The sequence below is a fragment of the Mobula hypostoma genome, chromosome 15 (genome assembly GCF_963921235.1).
Source record: "Mobula hypostoma chromosome 15, sMobHyp1.1, whole genome shotgun sequence".
Classification (NCBI taxonomy): Eukaryota; Metazoa; Chordata; class Chondrichthyes; order Myliobatiformes; family Myliobatidae; genus Mobula; species Mobula hypostoma.
In genome coordinates, this window is record NC_086111.1 from 74,558,065 (window position 1) to 74,570,556 (window position 12,492).

The 12,492-nt window shown below is 55.3% G+C and overlaps 1 protein-coding gene across 1 annotated transcript in view; it reads right to left on the reverse strand.

The window, feature by feature from the left end:
• aldh1l1 (aldehyde dehydrogenase 1 family, member L1) overlaps positions 1–12,492 on the reverse strand; it is a 71,265-nt gene that overhangs the window by 33,274 nt on the left and 25,499 nt on the right. Inside the window, exons 11-14 of the mRNA XM_063068276.1 lie at positions 5,242–5,361; positions 3,448–3,575; positions 2,826–2,976; positions 1,605–1,675 (exon numbers count right to left, since the gene is read on the reverse strand). Of these exons, the coding sequence (XP_062924346.1) occupies positions 1,605–1,675; positions 2,826–2,976; positions 3,448–3,575; positions 5,242–5,361 (470 nt within the window). The remainder of the gene's footprint in view (positions 1–1,604; positions 1,676–2,825; positions 2,977–3,447; positions 3,576–5,241; positions 5,362–12,492) is intronic.

Here is a 12,492-nt window from a genome sequence, read left to right on the forward strand (position 1 = left end):
GAGAGAAGGGGGAGGGAGAGAAGGGGGAGGGAGAGAAGGGGGAGGGAGAGAAGGGGGAGGGAGAGAAGGGGAGGGAGAGAAGGGGAGGGAGAGAAGGGGGAGGGAGAGAAGGGGGAGGGAGAGAAGGGGGAGGGAGAGAAGGGGGAGGGAGAGAAGGGGAGGGAGAGAAGGGGGAGGGAGAGAAGGGGAGGGAGAGAAGGGGAGGGAGAGAGAGGGGGAGGGAGAGAAGGGGGAGGGAGAGAGGGGGAGGGAGAGAGGGGGAGGGAGAGAGGGGGAGGGAGAGAAGGGGGAGGGGAGAAGGGGGAGGGGAGAAGGGGGAGGGAGAGAAGGGGGAGGGAGAGAAGGGGAGGGAGAGAAGGGGAGGGAGAGAAGGGGAGGGAGAGAAGGGGGAGGGGAGAAGGGGGAGGGGAGAAGGGGGAGGGAGAGAAGGGGAGGGAGAGAAGGGGAGGGAGAGAAGGGGAGGGAGAGAAGGGGAGGGAGAGAAGGGGGAGGGGAGAAGGGGGAGGGAGAGAAGGGGGAGGGAGAGAAGGGGGAGGGAGAGAAGGGGAGGGAGAGAAGGGGGAGGGAGAGAAGGGGAGGGGAGAAGGGGAGGGGGAGGGAGAGAGGGGAGAGGGAGGGAGAGGGGGAGGGAGAGAGGGGGAGGGGAGAAGGGGGAGGGGAGAAGGGGGAGGGGAGAAGGGGGAGGGGAGAAGGGGAGGGAGAGAAGGGGAGGGAGAGAAGGGGGAGGGAGAGAGGGGGAGGGAGAGAGGGGGAGGGAGAGAAGGGGAGGGAGAGAAGGGGGAGGGAGAGAAGGGGGAGGGAGAGAAGGGGGAGGGAGAGAAGGGGAGGGAGAGAAGGGGGAGGGAGAGAAGGGGGAGGGGGAGAAGGGGGAGGGGGAGAAGGGGAGGGGGAGAAGGGGAGGGGGAGAGGGGGAGGGAGAGAAGGGGGAGGGGAGAAGGGGGAGGGGAGAAGGGGGAGGGAGAGAAGGGGAGGGAGAGAAGGGGGAGGGAGAGAAGGGGGAGGGAGAGAAGGGGGAGGGAGAGAAGTGGAGGGGGAGAGGGGAGGGAGAGAGGGGGAGGGAGAGAGGGGGAGGGAGAGAAGGGGAGGGAGAGAAGGGGGAGGGAGAGAAGGGGGAGGGAGAGAAGGGAGGGAGAGAAGGGGGAGGGGGAGGGGGGGGGGAGAGGGGGAGGGAGAGAGGGGGAGGGAGAGAGGGGGAGGGAGAGAAGGGGGAGGGGAGAAGGGGGAGGGGAGAAGGGGGAGGGGAGAAGAGGGAGGGAGAGAAGGGGAGGGAGAGAAGGGGGAGGGAGAGAAGGGGGAGGGAGAGAAGGGGGAGGGAGAGAAGGGGAGGGAGAGAAGGGGAGGGAGAGAAGGGGGAGGGGTGAGAGGGAAGAGGCTTTTTATTGAGTCAGTAGTGAGTGTGTGGAATGCCCTACCGGTAGGGGGTGGTGGTGTTGGAGTAGTACAGGCAGATACATTAGGGACATTTAAGAATCTCTTACATAGGCACATGGATAATAGAATAATGGAGGAAGGAAGGGCCAGATTGATCTTGGAATAGGTTAAAAGGCTGGCACGACAGTGTGGGCTGAATGTCCTGTGCTGTACTGCACTGTTGGTGTTCTTACCCGATGGGCTCCCTCCTGGTGAAGGTTAGGTTGCGATTCGGCCGAGCCTGGTTGATCGGGATGGTGGATCCCTGCGGGGGTAGTAGAGACAGTGTCACACAGTGTTCAGGGGCAGGGGTGGGTCTGGTGCCCTGGGTGATGACTGGGGACCTCAAACGAGTCGGGTCTGCAGGTAGATGGGTACTCACGGGCACACCGATTAGATGGGTACTCACGGGCAAACCGACATGTGTACACACCTGACGCAATTGTGCCAACGTGTGTATGTGTAGGTGTTGGGGGACAGATTGACCAGGTGTGTAGGATACACATATACACATGGTAATGTACAGTTGTGTGCAGGTATGTGCGATCTGCGGGCATGCAGGCCTGTGTCAGAATGTAACCTGCCTGCTGAAGGCACAGGCAAGCGGTGGTATACAGCTATGTACACACATGCATGCTTGTATACAGCGCATACACAAGTGTGTGAGTGTGTACAGCTGCGTACACACAAGTGTCTGTGTATGGCTGTGTACACACACGTGATTGTGTAAGGCTGTGTACACATGAACGTGACTGTATACAGCTCTGTACATTGTGTGATTGTGTACATGTGCGAGTGTGTACAGCTATGTACACGTGTGATTGTGCAAAGTTGTGTACACACGTGATTGTGAAAAGCTGTGTACATGTGCAATTGATTGTGTAAAGCTGTGCATGTGTGTGATTGTGTAAAGCTCTGCACACATGAGAGTGTGTGTACAGCTGTGTACACACCCGTGTGATCGTGTAAAGCTGTGTGCAAATGTGTGTGAGTGCAGAGCTATGTACACGCATGTGAGTGTGTACAGCCATGTGCTGGTGTGTGACAGACTGCAGGAGTTCTGCCGGACTGATGTACAGATGTAAAAGTATGTTCTGCTGTTTATGGTGCATCAATGTACAGTTCTGTGCCAGAGTGTGGGCAATGGTAACCTGATGTGCCCTATCGTACATGTGTGTGCCAGTGTATGGGCAATGCCGATTGTATATGTGTGTGCTTATGTACCCTTGCCAGTGTGCCACTGTGAGCCAGTGTGCCAGTGTACAGAACTGTGCCAGTGTGCAACTGTGAGCCAGTGTGCCAGCGCACAGAGCTGTGCCAGTGATTAACTGCGAGCCAGTGTGCCACTGTGTGCTGGAGTCAGTGCCGGTTTCACTGTGGGTGGTTCAGCGGCTGCAGGCTAGAGCCCCACACACCTGGATCTTGTCACACCATCCGGCGAAGTAGCGGAAAGTCTGGATGGACATGCCCACGTGCGTTTTCAGTGCCAGGGTGTAGACGGCGCCTGAGTCGATGGCTTCAATCGTCGCCAGTTCCTCCTGGTGTTCCTCCATCAAATCCGCCAGTCTGGGGGAGATTCAAACCATAAGACATAGGAGCAGAATTAGGCCATTCAGCCCATCGAGTCTGCTCTACTGTTCCATCATGGCTGATTTATTATCCCTCTCAACCCCATTCTCCTGCCTTCTCCCCATAACTTTTGACTCCCTGACTAATCAAAAACCTATCAACCTCTGTTTTAAACATACCCAATGACTTTTCCTCCACAACCGTCTGTGGTAATGAATTCCATGGGCTCACCACCCTCCTCATCTCTTCTAAATGGACGTTCCTTTATTCTGAGGCTGTGCCCTCTGGTCCTATGGCAATAAATTCCACAGATTCACCACCTCTGGCAGTTTTTTTGGCAAAGTCCCTGCGGTCAGCACCAGCTTCAACTCAGGGCAGTTCCTGATACCCAGTTCCTTAGCCATAAAACATCGGAGCAGAGGCTCCCGTGACCTCTGCAGCAACCTGTCACTTCAGTCATCTATTTACCTGTAGATGAGTCTGCCCCGGTCCCTGGGGTTCATCTTCCCCCACTCGCCAGTCTCGAAGGCTTCTCTGGCTGCCGCCACTGCCTTGTCCACATCAGAGACCTGGGCCAGGGACACCTTGCAGATCACCTGGGGCAGAGACACGGAGAGGGTGAGAGAGGCAGGGGAGGCAACGTGTGAGAGAAGGGCAGGGAGGTAGACAGAGAGACAGAGAGAGGCTGGTGGACGAGACAGAGAGTGAGAGAGACTGAGAGACAGATGGAGAGAGAGAGAAAGAGACAGATATAAACAGAGAGAAACTGGGAGACAGAGAGAGGCTGAGAGAGAAACAGAGAGTGGGGGGAGTGACAGAGAGGGAAACCGGAAGAGAAACAAAGAGAGAGAGAGACAGAGAGAGGGATAGAAACAGAGAGAGACAGAGAGAGAGATAGAAACAGAGACAGAGACAGACAGAGAGAGACAGAGAGAGGGATAGAAACAGAGAGATAGGCAGTGTGAAAATAGAGAGAAACAGACAGAGACAGAGACAGACAGAGAGACAGACAGACAGAGGGGAGTGACAGAGAGGGAAAAGAGAGTACAGCAGGCGGTGAAAAAGGCGAATGGTATGCTGGCATTTGTAGCAAGAGGATTCGACTACAGGAGCAGGGAGGTACTACTGCAGTTGTACAAGGCCTTAGTGAGATCACACCTGGAGTATTGTGTGCAGTTTTGGTCCCCTAATCTGAGGAAAGACATCCTTGCCATAGAGGGAGTACAAAGAAGGTTCACCAGATTGATTCCTGGGATGGCAGGACTTTCATATGGATCGACTAGGCTTATACTTGCTGGAATTTAGAAGATTGAGGGGGGATCTTATTGAAAGGTATAAAATCCTAAAGGGATTGGACAGGCTAGATGCAGGGAGATTGTTCCCGATGTTGGGGAAGTCCAGAACGAGGGGTCATAGTCTGAGGATAAAGGGGAAGCCTTTTAGGACCGAGATTAGGAAAAACTTCTTCACACAGAGAGTGGTGAATCTGTGGAATTCTCTGCCACAGGAAACAGTTGAGGCCAGTTCACTGGCTATATTTAAGAGGGAGTTAGATATGGCCCTTGTGGCTACGGGGATCAGGGGGTATGGAGGGAAGGCTGGTACAGGGTTCTGAGTTGGATGATCAGCCATGATCATACTGAATGGCGGTGCAGGCTCGAAGGGCCGAATGGCCTACTCATTTTCTATGTTTCTATGAAACAGAGCGAGAGACAGAGAAACAGTAAGAGAAGGCAGCAAAGGGAAGGAGAGACAGAAACGGAGAGCCAGAGAGAGCGAGAGAGAGATGGAGAGAGAGAGATAGAAACAGGGAGATCGGCAGTGAGAAAACAGAGAGAAACAGAAAAAGAGAGGGGGAGAGAAGGAGGAAGGGAGAAAGATGAAAGTTTGGGATAGGAACTGAGAGGAGATGATAGAGTGAGTCAGAGAGTGAAATAGCACGTGAGGGATAGAGGGAATGGGGAGCATGGTTGGAGAATCTTTCTATCCCCCTCTCAGTCTCAGGCTCTCCCTCTCTCTCTCTCTGGATTGAGCTGCCAGTGGAAGTGTTGGACGTGGGTTTGATATCTACATTTAAGAGAAGTTTGGATAAGTACAAGGAGGGGAAGGGTATGAGAGCTATTATCCAGGTATGGGTCAGTGGGACCAGGCAGAGTAACAGTTCAGCCCAGACTAGATGGGCTGAAAGGCCTGTTTCTGTGCTGCAGGGCTCCATGACTCTCTCCAAACGGGTTCTGACGGAAGGCTGTGCCACGGACTCACCGAGCCATCGGTCGGATTGATAGAGTGGTACCAATTCCCTCCTTCTGCGTCAACAAACTCTCCGTTGATGAAGGCTTGGTGGGGCATGCGGATCGTCATGTTGTTAACGTTCATTTCAATCTGTAATCCCAGAAAATCAGCAACAAGTTAAATCAAATTAGCCCTCTGGCGTCTACGTCTGAGACCAGAACTCCAGATCAGCCCACCTCATCTCTACTTCCTCAGGAGGCTAAAGTAATTCAGCACGTCCCTGTTGACCCTCACCAATTTGTATCAATGCACCTTAGACAGCATCCCATCCGGATGCATTACAGTTTGGTACGGCAACTGCTCTGCCCATAGGCGCAGGAAACCGCAGAGAGCTCTGGAAACCAGCCTCCCCTCCATCATCTACACTTCTCACTGCCTCGGGAAACCAGCTTCCCCTCCATCGTCTACACTTCTCACTGCCTCGGGAAACCAGTCTCCCCTCCATCATCTACACTTCTCACTGCCTCGGGAAACTAGCCTCCCCTCCATCGTCTACACTTCTCACTGCCTCGGGAAACCAGCCTCCCCTCCATCGTCTACACTTCTCACTGCCTCGGGAAACCAGCCTCCCCTCCATCGTCTACACTTCTCACTGCCTCGGGAAACCAGCTTCCCCTCCATCGTCTACACTTCTCACTGCCTTGATAAACCAGCCTCCCCTCCATCGTCTACACTTCTCACTGCCTCGGGAAACCAGCCTCCCCTCCATCATCTACACTTCTCACTGCCTCGGGAAACCAGCCTCCCCTCCATCGTCTACACTTCTCACTGCCTTGATAAACCAGCCTCCCCTCCATCGTCTACACTTCTCACTGCCTCGGGAAACCAGCTTCCCCTCCATCGTCTACACTTCTCACTGCCTTGGTAAACCAGCCTCCCCTCCATCGTCTACACTTCTCATTGCCTCGATAAACCAGCTTCCCCTCCATCGTCTACACTTCTCACTGCCTCGGGAAACCAGCCTCCCCTCCATCGTCTACACTTCTCACTGCCTCGGGAAACCAGCCTCCCCTCCATCGTCTACACTTCTCACTGCCTCGGGAAACCAGCCTCCCCTCCATCATCTACACTTCTCACTGCCTCGGGAAACCAGCCTCCCCTCCATCATCTACACTTCTCACTGCCTCGGGAAACCAGCCTCCCCTCCATCATCTACACTTCTCACTGCCTTGATAAACCAGCCTCCCCTCCATCGTCTACACTTCTCACTGCCTCGGGAAACCAGCTTCCCCTCCATCGTCTACACTTCTCACTGCCTCGGGAAACCAGCCTCCCCTCCATCATCTACACTTCTCACTGCCTCGGGAAACCAGCCTCCCCTCCATCGTCTACACTTCTCACTGCCTCGGGAAACCAGCCTCCCCTCCATCGTCTACACTTCTCACTGCCTCGGGAAACCAGCCTCCCCTCCATCGTCTACACTTCTCACTGCCTCGGGAAACCAGCCTCCCCTCCATCGTCTACACTTCTCACTGCCTTGATAAACCAGCCTCCCCTCCATCGTCTACACTTCTCACTGCCTCGGGAAACCAGCCTCCCCTCCATCATCTACACTTCTCACTGCCTCGGGAAACCAGCCTCCCCTCCATCGTCTACACTTCTCACTGCCTCGGGAAACCAGCCTCCCCTCCATCATCTACACTTCTCACTGCCTCGGGAAACCAGCCTCCCCTCCATCGTCTACACTTCTCACTGCCTTGATAAACCAGCCTCCCCTCCATCGTCTACACTTCTCACTGCCTCGGGAAACCAGCCTCCCCTCCATCGTCTACACTTCTCACTGCCTTGGTAAACCAGCCTCCCCTCCATCGTCTACACTTCTCATTGCCTCGATAAACCAGCCTCCCCTCCATCGTCTACACTTCTCACTGCCTCGGGAAACCAGCCTCCCCTCCATCGTCTACACTTCTCACTGCCTCGGGAAACCAGCCTCCCCTCCATCGTCTACACTTCTCACTGCCTTGATGAACCAGCCTCCCCTCCATCGTCTACACTTCTCACTGCCTCGGGAAACCAGCGTCCCCTCCATCGTCTACACTTCTCACTGCCTTGGTAAACCAGCCTCCCCTCCATCGTCTACACTTCTCACTGCCTTGGTAAACCAGCCTCCCCTCCATCGTCTACACTTCTCACTGCCTCGATAAACCAGCCTCCCCTCCATCGTCTACACTTCTCACTGCCTCGGGAAACCAGCTTCCCCTCCATCGTCTACACTTCTCACTGCCTCGGGAAACCAGCCTCCCCTCCATCATCTACACTTCTCACTGCCTCGGGAAACCAGCCTCCCCTCCATCGTCTACACTTCTCACTGCCTCGGGAAACCAGCCTCCCCTCCATCATCTACACTTCTCACTGCCTCGGGAAACCAGCCTCCCCTCCATCGTCTACACTTCTCACTGCCTTGATAAACCAGCCTCCCCTCCATCGTCTACACTTCTCACTGCCTCGGGAAACCAGCTTTCCCTCCATCGTCTACACTTCTCACTGCCTCGGTAAACCAGCCTCCCCTCCATCGTCTACACTTCTCATTGCCTCGATAAACCAGCCTCCCCTCCATCGTCTACACTTCTCACTGCCTTGATAAACCAGCCTCCCCTCCATCGTCTACACTTCTCACTGCCTCGATAAACCAGCCTTCCCTCCATCGTCTACACTTCTCACTGCCTTGATAAACCAGCCTCCCCTCCATCGTCTACACTTCTCACTGCCTTGGTAAACCAGCCTCCCCTCCATCGTCTACACTTCTCACTGCCTTGGTAAACCAGCCTCCCCTCCATCGTCTACACTTCTCACTGCCTCGATAAACCAGCCTCCCCTCCATCGTCTACACTTCTCACTGCCTTGATAAACCAGCCTCCCCTCCATCGTCTACACTTCTCACTGCCTTGGTAAACCAGCCTCCCCTCCATCGTCTACACTTCTCACTGCCTTGGTAAACCAGCCTCCCCTCCATCGTCTACACTTCTCACTGCCTCAGGAAACCAGCCTCCCCTCCATCATCTACACTTCTCACTGCCTCGGGAAACCAGCCTCCCCTCCATCGTCTACACTTCTCACTGCCTCAGGAAACCAGCCTCCCCTCCATCATCTACACTTCTCACTGCCTCGGGAAACCAGCCTCCCCTCCATCGTCTACACTTCTCACTGCCTTGATAAACCAGCCTCCCCTCCATCGTCTACACTTCTCACTGCCTCGGGAAACCAGCTTCCCCTCCATCGTCTACACTTCTCACTGCCTCGGGAAACCAGCTTCCCCTCCATCGTCTACACTTCTCACTGCCTCGGGAAACCAGCCTCCCCTCCATCATCTACACTTCTCACTGCCTCGGGAAACCAGCCTCCCCTCCATCATCTACACTTCTCACTGCCTCGGGAAACCAGCCTCCCCTCCATCATCTACACCTCACTGCCTCGGGAAACCAGCCTCCCCTCCATCGTCTACACTTCTCACTGCCTTGATAAACCAGCCTCCCCTCCATCGTCTACACTTCTCACTGCCTCGGGAAACCAGCTTCCCCTCCATCGTCTACACTTCTCACTGCCTCGGGAAACCAGCCTCCCCTCCATCATCTACACTTCTCGCTGCCTCGGGAAACTAGCCTCCCCTCCATCGTCTACACTTCTCACTGCCTCGGGAAACCAGCCTCCCCTCCATCGTCTACACTTCTCACTGCCTCGGGAAACCAGCCTCCCCTTCATCGTCTACACTTCTCACTGCCTCGGGAAACCAGCTTCCCCTCCATCGTCTACACTTCTCACTGCCTTGATAAACCAGCCTCCCCTCCATCGTCTACACTTCTCACTGCCTCGGGAAACCAGCCTCCCCTCCATCATCTACACTTCTCACTGCCTCGGGAAACCAGCCTCCCCTCCATCGTCTACACTTCTCACTGCCTTGATAAACCAGCCTCCCCTCCATCGTCTACACTTCTCACTGCCTCGGGAAACCAGCTTCCCCTCCATCGTCTACACTTCTCACTGCCTTGGTAAACCAGCCTCCCCTCCATCGTCTACACTTCTCATTGCCTCGATAAACCAGCCTCCCCTCCATCGTCTACACTTCTCACTGCCTCGGGAAACCAGCTTCCCCTCCATCGTCTACACTTCTCACTGCCTCGGGAAACCAGCCTCCCCTCCATCGTCTACACTTCTCACTGCCTCGGGAAGCCAGCCTCCCCTCCATCATCTACACTTCTCACTGCCTCGGGAAACCAGCCTCCCCTCCATCGTCTACACTTCTCACTGCCTTGATGAACCAGCCTCCCCTCCATCGTCTACACTTCTCACTGCCTCGGGAAACCAGCTTCCCCTCCATCGTCTACACTTCTCACTGCCTTGGTAAACCAGCCTCCCCTTCATCGTCTACACTTCTCATTGCCTCGATAAACCAGCCTCCCCTCCATCGTCTACACTTCTCACTGCCTCGGGAAACCAGCTTCCCCTCCATCGTCTACACTTCTCACTGCCTCGGGAAACCAGCCTCCCCTCCATCATCTACACTTCTCACTGCCTCGGGAAACCAGCCTCCCCTCCATCGTCTACACTTCTCACTGCCTCGGGAAACCAGCCTCCCCTCCATCATCTACACTTCTCACTGCCTCGGGAAACCAGCCTCCCCTCCATCGTCTACACTTCTCACTGCCTTGATAAACCAGCCTCCCCTCCATCGTCTACACTTCTCACTGCCTCGGGAAACCAGCTTTCCCTCCATCGTCTACACTTCTCACTGCCTCGGTAAACCAGCCTCCCCTCCATCGTCTACACTTCTCATTGCCTCGATAAACCAGCCTCCCCTCCATCGTCTACACTTCTCACTGCCTTGATAAACCAGCCTCCCCTCCATCGTCTACACTTCTCACTGCCTCGATAAACCAGCCTTCCCTCCATCGTCTACACTTCTCACTGCCTTGATAAACCAGCCTCCCCTCCATCGTCTACACTTCTCACTGCCTTGGTAAACCAGCCTCCCCTCCATCGTCTACACTTCTCACTGCCTTGGTAAACCAGCCTCCCCTCCATCGTCTACACTTCTCACTGCCTCGGGAAACCAGCCTCCCCTCCATCGTCTACACTTCTCACTGCCTCGGGAAACCAGCCTCCCCTCCATCGTCTACACTTCTCACTGCCTCAGGAAACCAGCCTCCCCTCCATCGTCTACACTTCTCACTGCCTCGGGAAACCAGCCTCCCCTCCATCGTCTACACTTCTCACTGCCTTGATAAACCAGCCTCCCCTCCATCATCTACACTTCTCACTGCCTCGGGAAACCAGCCTCCCCTCCATCGTCTACACTTCTCACTGCCTTGGTAAACCAGCCTCCCCTCCATCGTCTACACTTCTCATTGCCTCGATAAACCAGCCTCCCCTCCATCGTCTACACTTCTCACTGCCTCGGGAAACCAGCTTCCCCTCCATCGTCTACACTTCTCACTGCCTCGGGAAACCAGCCTCCCCTCCATCATCTACACTTCTCACTGCCTCGGGAAACCAGCCTCCCCTCCATCGTCTACACTTCTCACTGCCTCGGGAAACCAGCCTCCCCTCCATCATCTACACTTCTCACTGCCTCGGGAAACCAGCCTCCCCTCCATCGTCTACACTTCTCACTGCCTTGATAAACCAGCCTCCCCTCCATCGTCTACACTTCTCACTGCCTCGGGAAACCAGCCTCCCCTCCATCATCTACACTTCTCACTGCCTCGGGAAACCAGCTTTCCCTCCATCGTCTACACTTCTCACTGCCTCGGGAAACCAGCCTCCCCTCCATCGTCTACACTTCTCACTGCCTCGGGAAACCAGCCTCCCCTCCATCGTCTACACTTCTCACTGCCTTGATAAACCAGCCTCCCCTCCATCGTCTACACTTCTCACTGCCTCGGGAAACCAGCCTCCCCTCCATCGTCTACACTTCTCACTGCCTTGATAAACCAGCCTCCCCTCCATCGTCTACACTTCTCACTGCCTTGGTAAACCAGCCTCCCCTCCATCGTCTACACTTCTCACTGCCTTGATAAACCAGCCTCCCCTCCATCGTCTACACTTCTCACTGCCTTGATAAACCAGCCTCCCCTCCATCGTCTACACTTCTCACTGCCTCGATAAACCAGCCTCCCCTCCATCGTCTACACTTCTCACTGCCTTGATAAACCAGCCTCCCCTCCATCGTCTACACTTCTCACTGCCTTGGTAAACCAGCCTCCCCTCCATCGTCTACACTTCTCACTGCCTTGATAAACCAGCCTCCCCTCCATCGTCTACACTTCTCACTGCCTCGGGAAACCAGCCTCCCCTCCATCGTCTACACTTCTCACTGCCTCAGGAAACCAGCCTCCCCTCCATCGTCTACACTTCTCACTGCCTCGGGAAACCAGCCTCCCCTCCATCGTCTACACTTCTCACTGCCTTGATAAACCAGCCTCCCCTCCATCGTCTACACTTCTCACTGCCTCGGGAAACCAGCTTCCCCTCCATCGTCTACACTTCTCACTGCCTTGGTAAACCAGCCTCCCCTCCATCGTCTACACTTCTCACTGCCTCGATAAACCAGCCTCCCCTCCATCGTCTACACTTCTCACTGCCTCGGGAAACCAGCCTCCCCTCCATCGTCTACACTTCTCACTGCCTCGGGAAACCAGCCTCCCCTCCATCATCTACACTTCTCACTGCCTCGGGAAACCAGCCTCCCCTCCATCGTCTACACTTCTCACTGCCTCGGGAAACCAGCCTCCCCTCCATCGTCTACACTTCTCACTGCCTCGGGAAACCAGCCTCCCCTCCATCGTCTACACTTCTCACTGCCTTGATAAACCAGCCTCCCCTCCATCGTCTACACTTCTCACTGCCTCGGGAAACCAGCCTCCCCTCCATCGTCTACACTTCTCACTGCCTTGGTAAACCAGCCTCCCCTCCATCGTCTACACTTCTCATTGCCTCGATAAACCAGCCTCCCCTCCATCGTCTACACTTCTCACTGCCTTGATAAACCAGCCTCCCCTCCATCGTCTACACTTCTCACTGCCTCGATAAACCAGCCTCCCCTCCATCGTCTACACTTCTCACTGCCTCGGGAAACCAGCCTCCCCTCCATCGTCTACACTTCTCACTGCCTCGGTAAACCAGCCTCCCCTCCATCGTCTACACTTCTCACTGCCTTGGTAAACCAGCCTCCCCTCCATCGTCTACACTTCTCACTGCCTTGATAAACCAGCCTCCCCTCCATCG